Source organism: Schistocerca cancellata, chromosome 1, assembly GCF_023864275.1.
Source record: "Schistocerca cancellata isolate TAMUIC-IGC-003103 chromosome 1, iqSchCanc2.1, whole genome shotgun sequence".
NCBI lineage: Eukaryota > Metazoa > Arthropoda > Insecta > Orthoptera > Acrididae > Schistocerca > Schistocerca cancellata.
Window position 1 is genome coordinate 987537057 of NC_064626.1, and position 25223 is coordinate 987562279.

The 25223-nt window shown below is 39.7% G+C and overlaps 1 protein-coding gene across 3 annotated transcripts in view; it reads left to right on the forward strand.

Moving 5' to 3' along the window:
* Positions 1-25223, forward strand: part of LOC126088571 (TBC1 domain family member 13) — a 237825-nt gene that overhangs the window by 69322 nt on the left and 143280 nt on the right. For all 3 annotated transcript variants that reach the window (XR_007519971.1, XM_049906764.1, XM_049906776.1), the window contains exon 6: positions 17066-17264. Coding sequence is in view for 2 of the 3 variants with exons in the window: in XM_049906764.1 (XP_049762721.1) it covers positions 17066-17264 (199 nt within the window). In the remaining variant the exon portion in view is untranslated. The remainder of the gene's footprint in view (positions 1-17065; positions 17265-25223) is intronic.

Here is a 25223-nt window from a genome sequence, read left to right on the forward strand (position 1 = left end):
AGCATTATTTTATTTATCTTTTTGTTTATGCGCATACTATAGCTACCAGTTAATAAATGTTCCATTTAATTAAGCACCTGACTTGGTTCCTTTCAGCATGCACTGTTGTGTTATCAGCATACCATATCGTTTTGACTTTCTCTCTGTGACAAACAACCCCCAAAGTGAGATAGTCTTTTATTTCTCTCATTGGCTATTAAACATTAAAAATTTGTTATGACAGTGAACAACCTTGCCTTAAACCTTTTATATTTTGGGCACTTGTATCATTTTGTCAATGCTGACTACTCCAGTCTGCTTCCAATAAAGAAAGTGGATTACTCCTCTATCATTGTAATTGCTACTACACTGCCTAAGAAAGAGAAACATTTTATTCCATTCCACATTATCAAAAGCTTTCTCTAAATCTTGAATGCAAAGTGTATTTCCTTATATTTCCTAAATCTGCCTTGCATTATTAACAGCTGGCTAAAATTACTTCTTGAATGTCCATGCTTCTCATAAAGCCAAACTGGCCCACCCCTAATCTCATTTCATTTTTCCGTTCCATTCTTTGATAAAATAGTCTTGTGGGTATTTTTAATCCATATAATACTAGACTATGTGGTAATTTTCATGTTTGAGCTGTTGCTCTCTTTGGAAATGCAGGTAATTACATTCCTTTGAAAACTTGATAAAAATTACTGAGTTATGTGAATTTCATTAACAAGCATGTAAATTTTTGCTTCTCTCCTTGACTCCCACTGGTACTTATTAATGCCTGGGCATTTGTTTCTTCCAAGTTCTTATAGAGTTTGTTGAAATTCAAGGATGACTATTGTATCTCCCTTATCAACTTCTTGTGCCGTGTCATCATTTTCAATTAGTTTCTCCAAGCATTATTTCATTTTTTTGCCTTATTTTCTGCTTCCATTACCCATAATCATTATGCTCATTATTATTTGCTCCCTAAAGTAACTGTTTATTAGTTTGTTTGCAAAATATATGTTACCCTACTTTGGTTTTGTACCAATCTCATTACACCTTACCTCTACCCATACTATGTTAGCTTTTTTAAATTTTTGAATCTATGCTGTTACAGTTTACTGTTCAGCTTCTGTGCCATTTCTTTATTAATTCCACTATCTCATCTCTTATCCACAGCACACTCTCTTGTGCTTTTTCAAGCCTGTGTGTTGTCAGCCACATTTACAAAGACTATTTTAAGACCAGTATGGTAGTCCTCCATACTAGTAACTCCTTGAAGTGTGACTACATATGTTGTAGGCAACTATAATTCAAGCCTCAAGAAAGCTACTATTCTTAGGATGTGGGGGATATACTGCAAGCTATGTATCATTATAAATAATAATATTAGTGTTGAATATTGTGACCCTCAATGTAACAATACATGCATTTTCCTCTTCTAGCAACTTGCATCTTTATATTAAGGTGACCAGAAAGTAATGACGTTTTTTATCATTAAATTTAGACAGATAAATTGTTAACAAGTATTTATTTTTAATTAGTGATGCAGTCACCCTCATCATGAGCAACCTTCACCATTTAGAGTACAAGTTTCAATGCTGGATTGATAAAAATCAATTGGTTTTTGGTCACAATATCTGGAGATGGCATTTTGGTTGGACATCATCCACATTTTCAAATGTTTTCGCCACTTACAAAATGTTACAGCAATCAGAATAAATGGAAATATAATGGTGCAATATCGGGTGGATGTGGTAAATGAGGCAATACCTTCCACCTCATTAATTTTTCCCAAGGTTCGTCTTGTGCATTGTAGTCGTGAATTATCATGTTTTAGAATAACGCCTTTTGCGTTGATAATTGCTGGCTGCTTTTCAGTTGAAGATTGATTTGCTCAATCCAGTTGTTCACAGTAAAGATATGCGTTTGCAGTCTGTCCAGGTTTCAGCCCTCAAAATGAATGGCCACACCAATACTCCACCAAACCCACAAAAGTGCCTTTTTGATGTGTAAGCCTGGCTTAGTTGTACTTTATGGCAATCCTTTTAGGCAAGACCACTGCCTTTTGAATTATGGATTATCATAGAGGACCAGTGTACTGTCTCAAGTGATCAAAACACACTTCTTTACTGTGCCACTGAAACAATAAGTTGCATGTGGTGGATTGGTTAGCTTTGTCTTTGCCAATCTGCTGCAAATGTTCTTGGATGGTCGACCAAGATTGGTTAAGAGTATTTCTCAAATGGCTGACATGGATTTGTTTCCAGTTCTGCCTTCAACATGTCATTGTCTAAAGATGCTGGTCTTCATGATTGATAGGCGTCAGAGAGATAAAAATTACTAGATTTGAACATAGCAAACCACCTTTGCATACACAAACATCTAATGCACTCACATAAACATCACAAATTTTTTTGGTAGCAACTGTTGTATTAATACCCTTGTGAAACTCATGCTGGATATGTGCCTATACTGGTATTTGGTTGGCCACCATGAATTGGAAAAAAAGAGAGAGATTTAATTATTGTAAGGAAACAAATCATTCTAACCTTAAAATGTCATTGGCACGACTTTGAAATACTCAATGAGCTGATAAATGACAAACGAATTTCAACGTGCACAGAATGGTTACTTTCCGGTCCCCCTAATTTTTTTTGGGTTTGCTTCTCTTTGGCTTAAATCACTTACAGACATCAAAAGGAAAGTCAGAGAATGTAATGAATTACATTATGCTGAAAAGCAAAATAACAATGGTTATATTTTAAAAATTTATATGCATTATGATTGGTTTATTTATGAAATACGGCAAGATGAATTGTAGAAAGCAAGGAGAAATGTAAGAGAGGAGAAAAACACCAGTAATTTGTAATACAAGGAAGAGACACTGAATGAATGTTATTGAAAGTGAACATACTGCCTAACCTTGATGCTGTTACTGTTGTGAAATGTTCATATTTATTCCACCCCTGTGAGTCAAATTGCATTATTGTAAAGTTTTACTTTATTGCATAGTGATGTACATGTAAAGTGGCAAATTAAAATTTGTTCCTGGAGCAGGACTTAACCCAGATTTGCTGCTTTAAATGAGCTATCACCTTAACCATTAAGCTATCCAACTAAATTTGGATTGCATAAAATTCACATTACTGGTCAATGGTTCCCTCTTAATGTTATGATGCTTCAAAGGAACTGCCAAGTGACTGTAAGAATTTGGGTCAGCACAGGTACCAGATTTGTTTAAGGTGACTTATCATGTAGACAGGAAAATCTTGTGTCACATGGCTCTGACAGCAGTTTTCCTGCAACACTATAGATGTATATTAATTCAGTAATTGAAGTAAACGAGAACATTAATGGAAATCTTATTTGTCGTCTTTCATAAATAGGGCTTTTAAAGCTTACTTTACTCATCTGTGAATTTATTTACGTACAAATCACGGATTACATCAAAATACCATAAACTAAAATAAACATCAGGTAACTGTGGAGTATAAAGCTTGTGGAGGGGAGGATCGAGAGCCATTGTAATCAAGCATGTTATGTTCACCTGCACATTCTGCCACAGGGTAATCCACTTTGCTCTTGGCCACAGTTTGGCGGTGACCATTCATCCTGGTAGACAGCTGGTTGGCAGTCATGCCAGTATAAAAAGCTGTGCTATGATTGCAGCTTAGCTAGTATATGACATAGCTGCTTTCACAGGCTCTGATGGGGCAGGATAAGCCTGTGACAGAACTAATTGGAAGTGGTGGATGGATGGGTTGGGCAGGTCTTGCACCTGGTGCTTCCACAGGGATGTGATGCCTGTGGCAGGGGGTTGGGGTTGGGATTAGCATTGGCGTAATGATGGACTAGTATGTTTTGGAGGTTGGGTGGTGACGAAACACCACTGTAGGAGGGGTGGAAAGAATATTGGGTGGGATGTTTCTTATTTCAGGACAAGATGATTCATAGTCAAAGCCGTGGTGATGGATGTAGTTTAGCTGTTCCATTCTGGTGGTATTGAGTGACAAAGGGGATGGTCCTCTGTAGCTGGTTTTTGGGGGTGGTGGGAGGATCTGATGCATGTGTGGATATGGCAGAGGGAATCTGTTTGTGGACTAGGTTTGGGGGATAGTGCCTAGGTGTGAAGGCCTTTATGAGGTGGTCATCATACTAGGCAAGGGAGTTCTTTTCGCTGCAGATTACCATTTCTGAGTGACCAGGCTATGTGGGTGCGATGAAATTAGTGAGGTGTGTGAGGTAATTAGTTTGGAGTAAGAAGGACGTTGCCAGAAGCAGTGTTCAGTAGCAGCAATACCAAGGGAATGGCTGGCTGCTGTGGCTGAGTGGTTCTAGGCCCTTCAGTCCAGAACCACCCTGCTGCTTTGGTCGCAGGTTCGAATCCTGCCTCGGGCATGGATGTGTGTGATGTCCTTAGGTTAGTTAGTTTTAAGTAGTTCTAAGTCTAGAAGACTGATGACCTCAGATGTTAAGTCCCATAGTGCGTAGAGCCATTTGAACCAAGGGAATGAGGGATATTGCTGCATAGGCAAGTAGCATCAACAGTGACGAGTAGGAATCCAGGAGGTAAAAGAGTGGTGATGGTGGAGAGTCGGTCAGGGAACTGGCTAGTATCTTTGATATGGGAGGCTAGATATTGGGCAATTGGTTGGAGGTGTTGGTCAATGAGGGCTGAAATTCTTCCAGTGGGGGCATAATAACCAGCTACAGTGGGGCATCCAGGATTGTTGGATTTGTGGATGTTTGGAACCATCTAGAAGGTGGGGGTGTCGTAGTGGTGAAAATCTGGCAGAGGCCTTCTGCCAGGTAATCATTGCAGTTCTGAACAACAATGGTGGAACTTTTGTCTGCAGGTAGATTGATTAAGACATGATCTGTTTTGAGGCTGTGTATGGCTGTCCTTTCTTCTGCTGAATAACTGGTGTTCTTAGGAAGGGACCTGTGGAAGAATAGTGAGGCTAAATTGGAGGTGAGCAATTTCTGGAAGGTGACCAGTGAGTGGTTGGGTGGGTGGAAGGATCACAGTCGGATGGTGGTATGAACTGGGAGAGGTAGGGTTCATTGTTGGAATGTTGAAATCAGTTTGGCTTTAGTTTGAGGAATTGAAGACAAAGAATGATTTTCATTGCAGGAGTCAGGAGAAGGAGAGTAGGTCTTGGACGGTTCTAAACTCTGCCAGAGTGATTCCGTTTGCATTCCAGAAGTCCAGTATATAACCTCAAAGCCTTAAGCCCTTTCCAAAACTTTTCCTCTGCATCCATTTCCCTCCTCACCACTGTGACACCCCACACACCCACTTTCTACGTGCTCGCCAAAACCTGACAATCCTGGATCCTGGACACCCCATTGTAGCTGGTTTTTGTGCCCCCAGTGGTAGAATTTTGGCCCTCATTGATCAACATCACCAACCAGTCACCCAAAATCTAGCCTGCCTTGTCAAAGATACTAGCTACTCCCTTCACTGACTCTCCACCATCCCCATCCCTTTACCTCCTGGATCGCTACTCATCATTGTTGATGTCACCTCTATATAAGGAAAAATTCCTCCTGCCCATTGAATGCTGCCTCTTTCAACATCCATCAGGCACCAAATGCACTACCCCATTCCACATACACCTTACTGGCTTTATCTTATCATATTAGTACTCCTTTCCAGGCAAGGTGCACAAAAAGAACCATGGCACAATCATGGGCACTTGCATCTCACTTTCCTAAGCCAAGATGTTTCTGGGCCATCTAGAGGAAACCTTCCTAGCCTCCCAAAACCCCAAATCCTTGGTTATTGATCTCCTCCTCACTGATGGCTCTGTCCACGCCAATGCCCACATTGTACCTACCAACCACCAACAGCATCTGCATTTTGACAACTGCTATCCCATCCACATCACAAAATCCCTCCCTCACAACTTGGCCACCCAGAGATGGTGTATCTGCAGCAACAAGAACTCCCTTGCCAAGTATGCTGAAGGTCTCACAAAGGCCTTCACACCAGGTGCTATCCCCCAGACCTAGTTCTCAAACAGATTCTCTGTCCCATATCCACACATACCTCCTCTGATGCTCCCACCACCCCCAAAAACCAACTACAAAGGAGTTCCCCTTTCTTTGGCCGATATCACCTGCACTGGAACAGCTGAACTACATCAATTTCCAGGACTTTGACTATGTATTGTCTTCTCCTGAAATAAGGAATATCCTACCCAATATCCTTCCCACACCTCCTAAAGCAGTGTTTCGTCACCATCCAACCTCCACAACATCCTAGTCCATTCCTTTTCCAATGCCAATATCAATCCCAACCCATTGCTACAGTTATCATATTCCTATGGAAACCCCAGGTGTAAGACCTGCCCAATCCACCCACCCAGCACTTCCTATTCCAATCCTCTCACAGGCTTATCCTATCCCATGAAAGCAGCCATTTCATATACCAGCTCTGCTGCAATCATTATGCAGCTTTTTATATTGGTATGACTGCCAACCAGCTGTCCACTACGATGAATGACCACTCCTAACTGTAGCCAAGAGCAAAGTGGACCACCCTGTGGCAGGACATGCAGCTGGACGTAACATGCTTGATTTCATTGGCTGTTCCACAACCCGGGCCATTCTGGATCCTCCCCTCCACCACCAATTTGTCTGGACTGAATGGTGGGAGTAATCCTTACAACACTTTTTGTGCTGCTGAAATTATCCTGTCCTGAAGCTAAGGTAACTTACTGTCTCCCACTGCCCAACACATCCTACAATCTCCAGACAATGCGCCTGACTGCCCTGTCCTTATGTAGTTCCTATATGCTTCGCCAGACAGCACTCTTCTATTCCCTCACCCATATCCTTCTATCCTTCCCCCTTCCCTTCCTCACTCCGGATCGCTGCATTTGTTCAATGCGACTGTTGCATTCTCGTTGCAGTGACCAAAGCTAGCAGTCATGTGTGCATGAGATGTGCCTACTTGTGTGAATGTGTGTAGTTTTGAGAGAGAAGGTGTTTTGGTTATGAAGGAATGAGGATACATTGTGTTGGCCCTGAGTCCAGATCATGAAGATATCATCAATGAACCTGAATCAGAGCAGGGGTTTGAGGTTTTGGGAGGCTAGGAAGGTGTCCTCTAGATGGCTCAAAACAGTTTGGCATAGGAGGGGAGGGTGCCATGCAGGTGCCCATGACTGTGGCGTAGAGTTGTTTGTGTACTGTCCCTTTCAAGGAGTAGTGTTTAACGAAAGCTGATTACTGCTTTCATCCATTGCAACAATGGCAGTCAGGTTAAAGTGTCTGGAGGTAGCAGTCATTTGGGCATGAGGTGTTCTTGCTTGTGTGAATGTGTATGTGCTCTCCTTTAGTTTCCTAAGAATACATTGGCTAAAAGCTTATTGTGTGTCAGTCTTTTTGTTATGCCTGTCTGCAACTCACTGTGTCATCTTTACAAAGAATAGCAATTTATCCCTTTCAGTATCATTTATAATCCAACCTGGACTTTCCATTGTTTGAATTATAACTGAGATATATAACTGAGATGCTGAGTTGCTGATAGGCACAACAAAAAGACTCTCACAATTATAGCTTTGCCAAAACACACACACACACACACACACACCCGTGCGCGCGCAAATATGATGTAACTTACCAAACAAAAGCGTTGGTATATTGATAGACACACGAACAAACATACACACAAAATTCACGCGTGTCCATCCGCACGTATACGGGCACAAGCAGACATGTGCCTGTATATGTGTGTGTGTGTGCGAGTGTATACCCGTCCTTTTTTCCCCTAAGGTAAGTCTTTCCGCTCCCGGGATTGGAATGACTCCTTACCCTCTCCCTTAAAACCCAATTCCTTTCGTTTTTCCCTCTCCTTCCCTCTTTCCTGACTAGGCAACGATAGGTTGCGAAAGCTAGAATTTTGTGTGTATGTTTGTGTGTCTATCGACCTGCCAGCGCTTTTGTTTGGTAAGTCTCATCATCTTTCTTTAAAAAGAAAGATGATGAGACTATAATAGAAATGTGTGTGTGTGTGTGCGCGAGTGTATACCTGTCCTTTTTTCCCCCTAAGGTAAGTCTTTCCGCTCCCGGGATTGGAATGACTCCTTACCCTCTCCCTTAAAACCCAAATCCCTTCGTCTTTCCCTCTCCTTCCCTCTTTCCTGATGAGGCAACCGTTGGTTGCGAAAGCTTGAATTTTGCGTGTATGTTTGTGTGTCTATCGACCTGCCAGTGCTTTTGTTTGGTAAGTCTCATCATCTTTCTTTTTAGATATATTTTTCCCACGTGGAATGTTTCCCTCTATATATATATATATATATATATATATATATATATATATATATATATATATATATATATATATATATATATATATATATATATATATATATATATATATATTTAAAAACAAAGATGATGTGACTTACCAAATGAAAGTGCTGGCAGGTCGACAGACACACAAACAAACACAAACATACACACAAAATCCAAGCTTTCGCAACCAACGGTTGCCTCGTCAGGAAAGAGGGAAGGAGAAGGAAAGACAAAAGGATATGGGTTTTAAGGGAGAGGGTAAGGAGTCATTCCAATCCCGGGAGCGGAAAGACTTACCTTAGGGGGAAAAAAGGACAGGTATACACTCGCACACACACACATATCCATCCACACATACACAGACACAAGCAGACATGAATGTCTGCTTGTGTCTGTGTATGTGTGGATGGATATGTGTGTGTGTGCGAGTGTATACCTGTCCTTTTTTCCCCCTAAGGTAAGTCTTTCCGCTCCCGGGATTGGAATGACTCCTTACCCTCTCCCTTAAAACCCATATCCTTTTGTCTTTCCTTCTCCTTCCCTCTTTCCTGACGAGGCAACCGTTGGTTGCGAAAGCTTGGATTTTGTGTGTATGTTTGTGTTTGTTTGTGTGTCTGTCGACCTGCCAGCACTTTCATTTGGTAAGTCACATCATCTTTGTTTTTAAATATATTTTTCCTTCGTGGAATGTTTCCTTCTATTATAACTATATATATATATATATATAATAGAAAGAAACATTCCACATGGGAAAAATGTATTAAATACAAAGAGACCATGACTTACCAAACGGGAAAGCGCTGGTAGATGGGCACAATAAAAAAACACACAAACACATACACATACACACAAAATTGTGTATGTGGTTGTGTGTTTTTTTATTGTGCCTATCTACCAGCGCTTTCCCGTTTGGTAAGTCATGTATAATAGAGGGAAACATTCCACGTGGGAAAAATATATATCTAAAAACAAAGATGATGTGACTTACCAAACGAAAGCTCTGGCAGGTCAATAGACACACAAACATACACACAAAATTCAAGCTTTCGCAACCAACGGTTGCTTCATCAGGAAAGAGGGAAGGAGAGGGAAAGACGAAAGGATGTGGGTTTTAAGGGAGAGGGTAAGGAGTCATTCCAATCCCGGGAGCGGAAAGACTTACCTTAGGGGGAAAAAAGGACAGGTATACACTCGTACACACACCCATATCCAACCGCACAGACACAGACACAAGCAGACATTCGTAAAGGCAAAGAGTTTCGGCAGAGATGTCAGTCGAGGCAGAAGTACAGAGGCAAAGATGTTGTTGAAAGACAGGTGAGGTATGAGCGGCGGCAACTTGAAATTAGCGGAGGTTGAGGCCTGGCGGATAACGAGAAGAGAGGGTATACTGAAGGGCAAGTTCCCATGTCTGGAGATCTGACAGGTTGGTGTTAGTGGGAAGTATCCAGATAACCCGGACGGTGTAACACTGTGCCAAGATGTGCTGGCCGTGCACCAAGGCATGTTTAGCCACAGGGTGATCTTTATTACCAACAAACACTGTCTGCCTGTGTCCATTCATGCGAATGGATAGTTTGTTGCTGGTCATTTTCACATAGAAAGCTTCACAGTGTAGGCAGGTCAGTTGGTAAATCACGTGGGTGCTTTCACACGTGGCTCTGCCTTTGATCGTGTACCCTTTCCGGGTTACAGGACTGGAGTAGGTGGTGGTGGGAGGGTGCATGGGACAGGTTTTACACCGGGGGCGGTTACAAGGGTAGGAGCCAGAGGGTAGGGAAGGTGGTTTGGGGATTTCATAGGGATTAACTAAGAGGTTACGAGGGTTAGGTGGATAGCGGAAAGACACTCTTGGTGGAGTGGGGAGGATTTCATGAAGGATGGATCTCATTTCAGGGCAGGATTTGAGGAAGTCGTATCCCTGCTGGAGAGCCACATTCAGAGTCTGATCCAGTCCCAGAAAGTATCCTGTCACAAGTGGGGCACTATTGTGGTTCTTCTGTGGGAGATTCTGGGCTTGAGGGGATGAGGAAGTGGCTCTGGTTATTTCCTTCTGTACCAGGTCGGGAGGGTAGTTGCGGGATGCGAAAGCTGTTTTCAGATTGTTGGTGTAATGGTTCAGGGATTCCGGACTGGAGCAGATTCGTTTGCCACGAAGACCTAGGCTGTAGGTAAGGGACCGTTTGATGTGGAATGGGTGGCAGCTGTCGTAATGGAGGTACTGTTGCTTGTTGGTGGGTTTGATGTGGACGGACATGTGAAGCTGACCATTGGACAGATGGAGGTCAACGTCAAGGAAAGTGGCGTGGGATTTGGAGTAGGACCAGGTGAATCTGATGGAACCAAAGGAGTTGAGGTTGTAGAGGAAATTCTGGAGTTCTTCTTCACTGTGAGTCCAGATCATGAAGATGTCAAATCTGTACCAAACTTTGGGTTGGCAGGCCTGGGTAACCAAGAAGGCTTCTTCTAAGCGACCCATGAATAGGTTGGCATACAAGGGGGCCATCCTGGTACCCATGGCTGTTCCCTTTTATTGTTGGTATGTCTGGCCTTCAAAAGTGAAGAAATTGTGTGTCATGATGAAGCTGGCTAAGGTAATGAGGAAAGAGGTTTTAGGTAGGGTGGCAGGTGATTGGTGTGAAAGGAAGTGCTCCATCGCAGCGAGGCCCTGGACGTGCGGAATATTTGCGTATAAGGAAGTGGCGTCAATGGTTACAAGGATGGTTTCTGGGTGTAACAGATTGGGTAAGGATTCCAGGTATTCTAGAAAGTGTTTGGTGTCTTTGATGATGGATGGGAGACTGCATGTAATGGGTTGAAGGTGTTGATCTATGTAGGCAGAGATACGTTTTGTGGGGGCTTGGTAACCAGCTACAATGGGGCGGCCGGGATGATTGGGTTTGTGGATTTTAGGAAGAAGGTAGAAGGTAGGGGTACGGGGTGTCGGTGGGGTCAGGAGGTTGATGGAGTCAGGTGAAAGGTTTTGTAGGGGTCCTAAGGTTCTGAGGATTCCTTGAAGCTCTGCCTGGACATCAGGAATGGGATTACCTTGGCAAACTTTGTATGTGGTGTTGTCTGAAAGCTGACGCGGTCCCTCAGCCACATACTCCTGACGATCTTCATGATCTGGACTCACAGTGAAGAAGAACTCCAGAATTTCCTCTCCAACCTTAACTCCTTTGGTTCCATCAGATTCACCTGGTCCTACTCCAAATCCCATGCCACTTTCCTTGGCGTTGACCTCCATCTGTCCAATGGCCAGCTTCACACGTCTGTCCACATCAAACCCACCAACAAGCAACATCCTTCCATGTGGGAAAAATATATCTAAAAACAAAGATGATGTGACTTACCAAACGAAAGCGCTGGCATTTGATAGACACACAAACAAACACAAACATACACACAAAATTCAAGCTTTCGCAACCAACGGTTGCTTCATCAGGAAAGAGGGAAGGAGAGGTAAAGAAGCAATATCCATCCGCACATACTCATGTGCTTATGGATATGTGTGTGTGTGTGTGTGTGTGTGTGTGTGTGTGTGTGTGTGTGAGAGCGCGCGCGGGCGCGCCTTTTTTCCCCCTAAGGTAAGTCTTTCCGCTCCCGGGATTGGAATGGCTCCTTACCCTCTCCCTTAAAACCCACATCCTTTTGTCTTTCCCTCTCCTTCCCTCTTTCCTGATGAAGCAACCGTTGGTTGCGAAAGGTTGAATTTTGTGTGTATGTTTGTGTGTCTATCAACATGCCAGCGCTTTCGTTTGGTAAGTCACATTATCTTTATATATATAACTGAAACCAGTGGTGACAGTAAAGGACATAGAGACAACTGCCTGTCACGAGTTTTATAAAACGTTTAGTAGGTGATGGAAAAAATGTCTGATTCTGCAAGATGTGTATCAGTGAAAATTTAGTCCCTAACTATGTGGTACCTGAAACAAAAAACATATCTGTTTCAACACATTTTGTCATAACTTGAAGAAATTGGTGAGGTGAAAGGATTATAGAAAAAGAAAGTAATAGATATCTAGTGGACTTCACTGTCTCACCATGCTCAACCATTCCACCATGCCTCTACAGGACATTTGACATAATTTGTGTTTCATTGTTTTATAATTATACTGATGAGCCCAAACATTATGACCACCCACATACTAACAATCCTGGGTGCCTCATTGTAGCCAGTTATTGTGCATCCATTGGAAGAATTTTGGAATGCAGTAAAGCAGCGAAGTGTGCGTGACATGAATCTACAATCCTTGCTAGATTTCTGGAGGTATGTGGCACCAGATGTCCATACAAGGATCACTTAAGTAACAGGCCAGTGGTTTGTGAATTTGCAGCTGGTTCCTGATAACATCCCAGATTTGTTAAATCAGGTTGAGATCAGCTGAATTTTTTTGCTAAGACATCAATGTGAGTGCACTATCATGCTCCTCAAACCACTGTATTTCGATTCTGGTCTTGTGACATCCTGCAGGAAGATGCCATTACTGTTGGGAAAGATGTCAGCTATGAAGGGATCCTAGTGGTCCACAGTAATGTTCATGTAGTTGGAAACTGTCATGGTGGCTTAATTCAGTACTGCAGATCCCTTGGAAGCCTGCGTGAATATCCACAGTAGCTGAATACTCCCCTCACCCACCTGTGTCTGTTGCAAAGTGCACGTTTAGAGCAATTGTTTGCTTGGATGGTGATGTATCTGGACACTACTATTGACCAGGTGTAACAAGAGATTTGGCTCATTGACCAAGAACACATTTCCATTGATCCACAGTCTGATGTCATTGTGTCAGCATAAGGACACATAGGGGCAGTTTGCTGCAGAGTCCTCTTATCAATAAGACATGCTGAATGGTGTGCTGCAGAAGACTTTTACCTGCAGCAGCTTAATGTTCTGTCATCAGATCTGTCACAGATCACCATCTATCCCACCTTACAAAATGGGCAAGCCTTCAACCTCCACAATCTACGTTGACGTTTGGATGTCCAACACCTTGTCACTGGCTCGTAGTTTCACACTACTTGAGTCACTTTCCAGAGTTGTTTATGACAGTAACATGTGAACAGCCAAACATCTTTGCTGTTTCTAAGATACTTGGTCCCAGATGCCAGGCCATAAGAATATGTCCTTTTTGATAATCACTTATGTCAGTGTATTTCTCCATTTTCAATCAGTGTTACTATTAGACTGATTCCCCATCTGTCTCTGTTATGCTTATGTACTTTCCCTGCCATCTCATGTACCCGCAGTGCCTCTAGGTGACATTCAATCTTGTGGTGGGCAGTGGCCATAGTGTGTTGGCTCGTCTTTGTAGTTGTCCTTTAATTGAATTGCTATTAATATTATATAATTAGCTATACGTGTGCATGCATGTGGAAATGCAACAAAGTGATGCTTCTCCACTTGATTGTATATTGTTTGTAAAGTAAGTCATTAATTTTTTTTGTATTAATTTTTCACTGCAGTTAACTAGTAAATATCAAAAATATTTTGCAGGCTGTGTTTTTCGATCTCTAGTTATTAATAGAAATATTTATATTTTGTTGTCACCTGTAGTGTAGCTAGTTTTGCTAAGGAAGATTTATTTTACACAAGAAGTTGATACTTAAATTTTTGTAATATCCCGTACTCTAAAAATATAACTTCACTATTAAAATGTTTGCAGAAACATTGCCCTATGCCAGTTTACAACAACTTACAAAGTTTCCTGGTGCATTTGATTTTATCTAATATTCAATAATTTATAAGTTTTTAATTGAAAGATTTCACACTTTTGGGAAAACATATTAACAAATACTTGCCCGCGAAAGGCAAAGGTCCCGAGTTCGAGTCTCGGTCGGGCACACAGTTTTAATCTGCCAGGAAGTTTCATATCAGCGCACACTCCGCTGCAGAGTGAAAATCTCATTCTGGAAATACTGATTAAATTCCATTAAAAAAGTAAGAGCTTATATTAATTAATATTTAAACTAAAATATGAATTGCTTAGATGCACAAGGTTAAATGGGTTGACTTTCTTATATTACCAGCAAAAATTAAATTAATGTAAATGTGTGAAATGACCTTATTCCAGTAATTTTTGCAGTGTATTGGTATAAATGCACTTAAGTTTAGTTATTATAAAGTATAAATAATTACAGCAAATAAAGCACAGTTTGTAACGGGCTCACAGCATTTGGGACCATGAGTAGCACTAATCACCCAGTGTAATGTAATTGATCAAGATTTGGTAAAAGCCTTTGTGATATCATCAATCAAAATTTTGCATAAGAATTACGTGCTAGGAAATTAATATTTTTACATAAGTTATATCTGTTTCTTTATGGTAAGCTTCAGGTAATCATTTATGTCTGTGCTTATTGTTGATTAAATATTGTTAAAAGATGAATGTTATTTTATCATGATTTTATTATTTATGAAAACTTTTATCATGAATTGTGAAGTTTATAGAAATGATGTAATTCCATCGGTAACTGAATAGTTAACATCATTACATTAATTAAAAGGAACAGTAAAATGTCGGAAGATGATAGAAATTAGCCCGAAATAAATGAACTAACTAGAACTGTGTTGTAGAAGCGTGTTGTAGAGAGCATGGGAAGGTCAGATAAAATTGTTCTGAATTATGTGTAATAAAATGCCTCTGGGAAAGCAGTACCCTATGAGCAATTTATCTGATGACTAATGTATCTATTTTGGACTTGATGTCATTAAAAAATATGCTTCTCAGAAAGTAATTAAAATGTTTAAGGAAAAAGTAAGAAAGGCAAGTTAGGCAACTGGTGGAATACTTCCAGTTTGTGTAGATACCTGTTCTGACACCATGGATTGTAATTTTTCCATGAGGCCCCATCCCCCTCCCACCCTCAACCCCATACAATTGTTAGCTGCTAGTTTTTACCATTGTATCTTCCAGAAAATACACATGTTTGCTGTATCACGATTGTTTCGCATTTTTATCTTCTCTACACTACCATTTCACAACATTTTTCTTATTTCTCTCTAATGTCTCCCCTCCTGCCCTCCAACCCCCATTAAATTATGTTGCTGGCTCTGGCATAGTGTTGTGGTTGTTCTACTTTCCTATCTTTTTCTTTGTGTATGCGTGTACTCATTGGGTGTATGTGTTCAGGGCAGGGAGAGTGTTATTTTCGTTTGAAAATTGCTCCAATTATTTATGTGGCTTGTAAAGCGAGCTTACCAGCATTGATTACTGTATTGACATTTGTTTCACAGTCATAAAATCATGTTTTTATGTGACGAAAAAGCATTTATGGAGAATCATTACCTCTGACGTTATGAGTGTCAGCTAAATTGTCACAATGATGAAAGGACAATCCAGGTGGGTACAGATATTTAGGCAATTCACATAGTAAACATCAACATCAACATCTTCATTCTCACATTTGGCCACTTTTCTACATGGAAGATTTTGTTGTCATTGTTGATTAATCTGGTGTGGAGCCATTACTCAGTGATATTACCATGTTCATTGTACATTAAATTTCCCCGTGTTTCATGTGTTTGCCTTCAGTACTTGACTCTCTGCTTTTATTACCTCACATATTCTCTTCCACATTGTCCATGCATTCTTACAAACAACCATACGTCTCCCAAACAACTGAGTGGTAGAGATTTTGCATGTTTGGTCTTCATTATTCTTTGGTCTCCTATTTTTCATGATAATCTTATTTTGTCCTCTGCAACTTTCACTTACCCAACAACAAATTTATCTTTGGAGTTCTAGTATAGTTACATATACTAACCTTTCACTGAAATTTCTGCCCATCATATGTTAATTGGTAGTATTTTCATAACCTTTTGAAATCTGGGTACCACCCTTTGACAACACGGCATCTGATTGCCTTATTTTTTGTCTCTTCTTTTATTATTGATGTAAATGGGAACTTTTTGCTTTCCTTAATTGACATGACTTTTCCTTATGTGTTATTGAAAATTGTCATTTGACACTATTATTTCATGAAACAGAATGTAATTACTTATAACAAGAAAGATTAACCAATCAGATGTCATTAGACGAGTTCAGTAAATTTTTTCTTAATTTTCACAACTGAAATTGGATCTAGATTTTCTAAGGTTAAGTGAGCTTATCTTTATGACATCAAATCTTCTAGTGCAATGTCTTGTGTTAAAAATGAAAGAAACACAGTTTAGAACTAAGGTGAACTCATTGACAGTTTTATTTAGACTAAATTTCAACATATAATAATTTAAATATATAATCAACAACCAGCTACAATTTATTTGAATAAATACCTTGACTTGATTTGGATTTGAATAATTCATCTTTGTGCCTAATGTAGTCTTAATTGTATAAACTTAAAATTGTGAACTGTTATTGCAGCAGTGACATGGATCATGCATTTGTGTGATACAAACTACCACATTTTTGTGATCTTATGTGAGAATACAGCTTATGACTGTTAGAATACGTGTATAGCTTACATATGTGCAGTATTTTAATTGTAAATCTTTCATAACATGTAGTGGCTTATAGGTTTATAAGGAAATGTGTTGTTTATTAGAAAAGACTAATGCTTTCTTTCCCTTCTTTCTTTGACATGCTGTCCTAGCAGCAGGTCTGTATACTTGTACAGTTATTTTTAAAATAATTTTAAGGAATTATTAATGCACATTAATCCTAATGTTGCATAAAAATGTCAGTTATTATTTTAGAAAGAAGTGTGATAGTATGTCAGGTTAATGTTTGTAATTTATTATTATAAGTCTGTAAATAAACTACAAAAGTGTATCTGAATATGACATTCCCAGATAGCACTCTCCATTAAAAAAGCGCCAGAAGATTATGCACCAATGGCAGAAGGCATGGAAGCTCACTGGGAAGTAGTGGAGCGTATACTGTTTTTATATGCTAAGTTGAATCCTGGGCAAGGTTATGTTCAAGGAATGAATGAAATCATTGGCCCTATTTACTATGCATTTGCTTCCAACCCAGATGCTGAATGGAGAGGTAGGTTTCTTGTAATTTGTTTTTGAATACAGATAAATTGTAGACATGTAATAAGAGAAAGAATTTCATTTGTACAATAAAATTATAACATTCCACATATGTGGTTCACACAGCATAATCATGATTCATATGTGCTTCAAAAAGAATTTCTCTCTTATTTACTTCTGTTGTTTGTTGCTGCAACCTATTGAATATCTTTAAGAAACCATTTAAAACAAAACATTCAACAGACATTTCACAGCAGGTGTTTCATCTTGGCACATTTATTTAAAAACTGCGCAATTTGAAGTTTACTAAGGAAAAACACTACTAAACAACAATATGGGATTGTGGGTCTGCCTCGCACAAAACATTTTTGTTATTTATTTATTCCCAGACTAGTTTCAGTGTCTTTTTTTTTCCTGTATGAACCATAATTCCTCTTATCTTTGTGGTTCCTACATGAAATGCACACTGGTGATAGTAGTCATTCTGCATTCAATTTCAAAAGCCAGTTCTCTACATTTTCGCAGCTGTGTTCCTTAAAAAGAATGTTGCCTTCCCTCCAGAGATTCCTATTCAAGTTCCTGAAGCACCTCCATAACACTTAAGTGTTGTTTAAACCTACCAGTAACAATTTTAGCAGCCCGCATCTGAATAGCTTTGATTTCTTCCTTGAATCTGACATGGGGCGGGTCCCAAACAATTGAGAACTATTCAAGAATGGGATTGAACTAGTGCACTATATGCTATCTCCTTTACAGATGAACCACACTTTCTCTAATTCTCCCTGTATAACACAGTCGACCATTCACCTTCCCTACTGCAATCTTTACATTCCCATTCCATTTCATATTGCTTGGCAATGTTACACCTAGTTATTTAATCAACATGACTCTGTCAAGCAGCACACTACTAATGCTGTATTAGAACACTGTGGGTTGCAATGACTGCAATTAAAATGAAATGGAATTACGTAAGATGCGTACTAGACAAGCAAATAAATGATATATGGGCTAAGGAATTTCTTTATTAGAGACCAATAGATATCAAAAGATAAGATGAAAATTTTATGAAAGATGGATGGATGAAATTAAAAAACATGAAGGAGCAACTCGAAGACTACAATGTATGTAAAAGTCTCGAGGAACTCTTCATTCACCAGTGGATATCAAATGGTGGTGGTTGCTGATGCTGATGCTGCTGCTGATTATGATGATGATGGTCAGTAGTTGTGTGCAGCATTGGTTTGGCGGTAGTAAATTGGAATCTTTACTTGCTGAATTAGAACAAAAACATAGAATATATTTTTCACAGAGTATAAAATTGGTGTTTAAGACATACAAACAAACATATTGTAGATTTGTTAATATTGCTTTGACAACTGTCTCATGAAGGCAATTTCTTAAACCATTCGTAACTAAAAAAATACACTTTTGACTCAGTTACACAGAGGAGAGAATTGGTGACTAGTGATTGCTATCACATCAGTGACTATAGGTGTTAAAAGGAATTTAAGAAAGATAGGAAGATATTTTTCCATTAAAAATGTGGTAGGGAACAGATTGCATCAAGGGGTAAAGTTCAAAAACATTTTACAGTATACGTTATACATGATGTACTGTACTAGCTTCAATAACCATTTTAGGAAGTTGCTACAAAAGCAGAGATAGCTCAACAACAAATATAAGTGAAACTTTGCTAACAAACAAAAACTGAATGAAAGCAAAACAAGTGTAAGGAGAGCGTCCTTTATCTTTGAGAGTAAAATTGTGCCACCTTGTCACACAAAAATACTGAGAAGTTTTGGTTGGTTGGTTGGTTGTTTTGGGGAAGGAGACCAGACAGCGAGGTCATCGGTCTCATCGGATTAGGGAAGGATGGGGAAGGAAGTCGGCCGTGCCCTTTGAAAGGAACCATCCCAGCATTTGCCTGGAGCGATTTAGGGAAATCACAGAAAACCTAAAACAAAATGGCCGGACGCGGGATTGAACCGTCGTCCTCCCGAATGTGAGTCCAGTGTCAAGAAGTTTTGGTTTTACATACATACAGTAACAGGATCCTATCATCCACCTATTACTCAACAATGTCCCGACACCAAAATGAAAGTTGTCAGACAGAAAGTTGAAATGCTGAATTTGGTTTTCCAAAATTGTTTTATTGCAGGAGATGAAAATACAGTCCCTCATTTTAATTACTGCACGATCATTATGTTGGCATGTAATAAAATAAGAGATTGTGCAATGGAAAATTACTCAACAAAGGAACAGCATCTGAGCCTGATGACTTATGTGTATGATTACACACAAATTAGGGAAAGAGCTGTCTCCCATTTTAGTGTCAGTTACTCAAAGGTGCTTATACCCTTGAAGGCTTCCAAGCAAGTGGAAAAAAATGCAGATCATTCCAGTTGTGAAGGAGAATTGTTATAGAATTAGGGAACATATTTTATGATCATATTGTAAAATGGAATCTTCTTTATAGAAATTAACAAGGATTCCACAAATAAAGATCTTGTGAAATTCAGCTTACTCAGTTCATTCCCAAGGTCCTGAAGGTCATAGACAATGGCACTGAGGCAGATTCTTCATTCTTTGACTTCCATAAAATGTTTTATACGTTTCTGCACTGTCACTTCGTGAGCAAAATATAAGCTCTTGTTGTATTAGACCAACTTCATAATTGGATTTGGGACTTCCTACCAGATAAAGCTCAACACATCTTTCTTAATGGAGGCAAAACTGTCATATGTAAAAGTAATTTCATGAGTACCCCAAGGAAGTATTAGGAGGTCATGGAGGTCATAACTGTACTTGAGGTATAGAACTTTATTGTGAATAATTTTGGAAGCTCTGTTAGACTAATCTTAGATGAAGCTGTTATACATAGGTAACCTGCAACATTAGAAACTGTAACAAGATGCAAGACAACCTGCAGAGGATCAGTAAGGATCTGTAATTGGCACAGACTCTGTCAGTTGCCACTCAACGTAAATAAATGCAATATATTGCACATAAATAGAGAGGAAGGCCCATTACTGTTCAATTACACCTTCAGCTGTAACTCATTGGGAACAGTAATAACTGTAAGATATCTGGTGGTAAGCATCTGGAGTAACTTACAATGAAATGACCACAAAAATTAGTTGTAGAAAAAACAGATGGCAGGCTGAGATTCATGGGAACAGTACCTAGAAATGAGACAAAGTGGTAGATGACTTTTGTTGTTTGGACAACAAAATAAATGGGAATGCCTGAGGTAGAGGGAATGTAAAATGCAGACTGTCAATAGCAAGAAAAGTTTTCCTGTAAAAGAGAAATATTTTAACATGGAGTTTAAATTTAACTGCTATGAAGTGTTACCTGAAAGTATTTATCCAGTGTGTTTCAAAGTGAAATTTAGGTGATAAACAGGACAGGCAAGAAGAGAAGAAAAACTTTTGTTATGCAGGGCTATAGAAAAATGTTGGAGATTGTATGGGTAGATAGGGTAAATAATGAAGAGATACTACTGAAACAGATTGAGAAGAAAAGAAAAGTATGGCACAGCTTGACTAAAAGAAGGGATCACTTGGTAGAACATATCCTGAAACATCAATGAATCATTAAAATGGTAATGTAGAGAAGTGTGTGAATTCAAAGTTGTGGAAGGAGAGCAAGGCTTAACTACAGTAAGTAGGTTCACATGGATGTAGGTTATAGTAGCTATGGAGGAATGGAGAGGTTTGCACGGGTTATGCTAGTCTGGAGAGCTGTATCAAACCAGTCTTTAGACTGAAGACCACAAAAGTAACAACAAAATAAGTCACCCATGGATGAAATTGATTACATAATACTTGTTTGGCCAGTTCTAGGGTACTGACCATTGGACTGGGACTATTCTTAGGTAGGATTAATAGAAGGGATAGAGAAGCTCTAAAGGAGAACACATGTCATCACAAGTTAGTTTAATAAGTGAGAGAAGGGTATGGAGATGCCCATCAGAATCCAGTGGTATACACTACGTAGAATTGCCATTAAAATGCCAAGAGTATACATTACAAGAAGAAACAAGCAATACAGTGGTTCCTCCTACACATATTTCACAAAATTATTTTGCTGGGTGAAAATGAGGGAAATTTGAGTTAATATTGAGGGATACTTACACTTGTTCTTCCAGCATGCCATTCTTGATTGGAACTGTTCACTTGATCAATACGCATAAAATTTCAAGTTTATGCAATGCTCTCATTGTCACTTTATGCCAAGAAAGATTGCCAGCATAGCTATCATGAAGCATAAAACACTGAAAATCTGTCTTACACTGGTCACCTGTAGTCAACAACACCAGCAGATGACAACTATCTTTGTATTATGGCTTGTAGGTATCCTGAGAATGCAGAACAACTGCATGCTGTCAATTTTAAAGCAACTGGAGAGGCTATGTGGTCTCAACTTGCAGGTCTCATTGCAGTGTAGTGGGTTGGGGGTGCAACAACTGCTACAGTGGTGTGGAACTGCTGTTCTTGGAGTGGTCCGGATGATGATGGCTCTTCCACCTGAGCATTGTGGGTTCAGTGGTTTGGCGAGGCCCATGGGATTCTGTTGGAGGTGAAGGTGGCTGAGACAAGACCGGCTGTGTCCATGCAAACTCTCTATTGTTCCAACAACCTACAGCAATTACAGATGCATGCTTTCATCCAGTGGTGTGTCCTGGCACTGACCCATGGTGCCCATGTATCACTGGTGCAGTTACGGGTCAATCTTGCTGCCCACGACAAAGTGGGCGCTGCACTGTGTCATGTTGTCTGGGTGGCACGATTGCCCAGCAGTGTGGAGACCCCAATAGCTGAGTCGGCAGCTGGTGGCCAATGCTCCCATAGTGATGGCTGGCGCTGGCAGGTGAAGTCTGCAGCACTGGGTGGCACACAGGCGGAGTGTCACAGTGGCACAGCACCCAAAACTCAGCATCTCATCATATAAATGGCAATGTTGTGGTGGTGGTGGTGGTGGTGGTGGTGGTGGTGGCGGTGGTGTTGGTGTTGGCTGTCCCGAGGATGCTCCATTAGTCTGATAGCGCAGCTGTGACTGGTTACAGTTTGCGGCTCAAACATCTGCTTAGTGGCTTCAACAGTGTGTATAAATGACGTGCCAGTGACTGTTTGGGTGTCTGACGCTGAAGAGATGCAGCACTAGTTTGCGCATTGCAGCATAAGTGGCTCATTACTAGAGTCTTGCCAAATTTTGATGTGATGTGTAGCAATTTCTGCATGTTGTCTGTGTCATCACCTTGAGGACAGTAATTGGAATACCATGTCCTGAATTCCCTAGAAGTCATGGTGTGCCATAACAGCAGGAACCCTCCTCACCTGCTGGATGACCTGAGGAGGATCATTGTCAAAAGAGTTGGAAAGGCTTGAACAGCAATATCTTGATCACCCTGTGGGCAATATGCAAAATAGAAATGCTTTGTGAACTTAAATGAATCCTTGGAAGAAAGACAGCAAAGTTCTGCAAAATCTGTGTTGGATAAATATAGAGAATGTGTATTCAAAGAAGGGCATATCACTGTTATGCTGCCACCAATGTATATCTTGCATAGGGATAATCAAAATAAGACTAAGAGAAACTAGGGTGCATACAGAGGTATATAGACAGTCATTTTTCCTCATTGTAAACACAAATGGAATAGGAAAGAAAATCGATAATATTGGTATATGTACCCTCTGCTGTACACTGTATGGTGGCTTGTGGAGAATATGTGTAGATGTTGTGAAGTGAAAGATTGTAAGGATGATGAAAAATGCCAACACTCGAAAATCATGAAACCATTCTTTAAAGAACTTAAGATCCTACACATACCATGTGTCTATATGCTTGAGGTTGTGACATATGCAAAAAGGAGCTTGCTAAATAAGGAAAATGTGTTTATTGAAAATAAAACTCTACATGAACACCATACAAGGTCAAATTGTGATATACACAGAAATCATTGTTATATCACCATGTGCAAGAAAGGTGTATGTCATTCAGGATCACAGTTGTTTAGTAGGCTGCCAAGTCACTTAAAGACCATTAACAAACTATCTTTAAAAAATATGGAACTATATCTTCCGGAAAACTGTTTTTACTAAGAATCACAGTATCTTGAAAACTGAATTTGTAAATATAATGCACATCTGATGCCAAGACTTCTGTCATTGAAGATATGTACATACAAATATTGTAAAAATGCAAAAGTGCCAATTTGTATAAAGTGTTTTGTATTGTTGTTGTTGTTGTTGTGGTGGTGGTGGTGGTGGTCTTCAGTCCTGAGACTGATTTGATGCAGCTCTCCATGCTACACTATCGTGTCCAAGCTTCTTCATCTCCCAGTACCTACTGCAGCCTACATCCTTCTGAATCTGCTTAGTGTACCCATCTCTTGGTCTCCCTTTATGATTTTTACCCTCCACGCTGCCCTCCAATACCAAATTAGTGATCCCTTGATGCCTCAGAACACGTCCTACCAGCCGATCCCTCCACTAGTCAAGTTGTGCCACAAACTCCTCTTCTCCCCAATTCTATTCAATACCTCCTGTATTGCATTGTATTATGTGTTAAACATATCCCATTTAACAAAAGAAAATTATGTAAGATGTCCATGTAAAGAATTTTATCTGTTGTAAGTATGCTTGTACAAACATCATAGTAAATGGCCCGAGGAAATAATATTCAATGTAACAATGTTTGAATTAATGAAAGCTTGTCCAACATCTAGGGTACAAGATATGTACCTCAAAGATTGCAGGATGTAAATAAATAAATAAATAAATAAACTATCTAATTAAAAGTGCTTTGAGAAATAAACACAACACCAAATGGAAACTTCGTAATGCTTAGGGTTTCTAACACATTACTGGTAAGTGAGAGAGTAGTTTGATGTGTAGAAACACCATATTGAAAACCAAACTCTCTACTGTTAATGACATTCAGGTTTCCAAGGTTTGTCAGTATCCTATTATACATGTCTTTCTGAAAAACTTTAGAACACATCATGAAATGTGAGGTGGGTTACAGCTTATAAGACACAAATAACATCCTCACTTTCATAAAGAGTAACAGCATATTTCAGTCTTTCAGAGACAATCATTATTGCAGGGGGTATAATACATATGAGCCAAAACTTGGGATATTTCATTTCAGCAATTCATCAACAGCTTGCTGCAAACATGATGTACGGCAGTAGGAGTTTCAGTTTTCAATGAGAGAGTGATTTTTGATTTCACTAACAGTTAAAGGGATGAATTTACTTGGTTGCACAGTTCAGAGAAATTACACTTCAGTATATCTGCAGCTTTGTTTGAAGAATGGTTGTAGTAACTTACTTGGGCAACTAGGGCAGTGTTCGCTTGCTGTGCTGCAAGCACTCACAGTTTTTTAATTAAAATTTCATGTATAGAATAGGAGGAGTTGACAAGAAAAATTGATTTCAGTTTAGATTTAAAATCTGGTCTTGTACCTGTTGGACATTTTATTTTGTAGATGATGTTTTCTGGGGTCACGTATTGAGCAATTTGTGAACCACTGACAGCTTTAGTTCTAAATATTGAAGATCATTTTTCTTCTAATAATGTAGCTAAATGCATTTCTGTTCTTTTCAGATTGTATTTCATTAGCAAACATGTACAGTGAAGGTTCTATTAAAATACCTAATTTTGTGAAGTAACACCTACAAGACAACAATGGGCAAACAACACATACTGCTCTCTATGCTTGCTTTTTGCTGCTAATATGTCCGATTTTTCCTATGTTTTGAACTACTTATCTTTGAATTTCATTCTGTTTTCCCTCCTCCTCTTTCTTATTCCCTCTTTTTCTTAATGTTCTATTTTAAAGGGGAATGTTGTTGTTGTTGTTGTTGTTGTTGTTGTTGTTGTCTTCAGTCCTGAGACTGGTTGGATGCAGCTCTCCATGCTACTCTATCCTGTGCAAGCTTCTTCAACTCCCAGTACCTACTGAA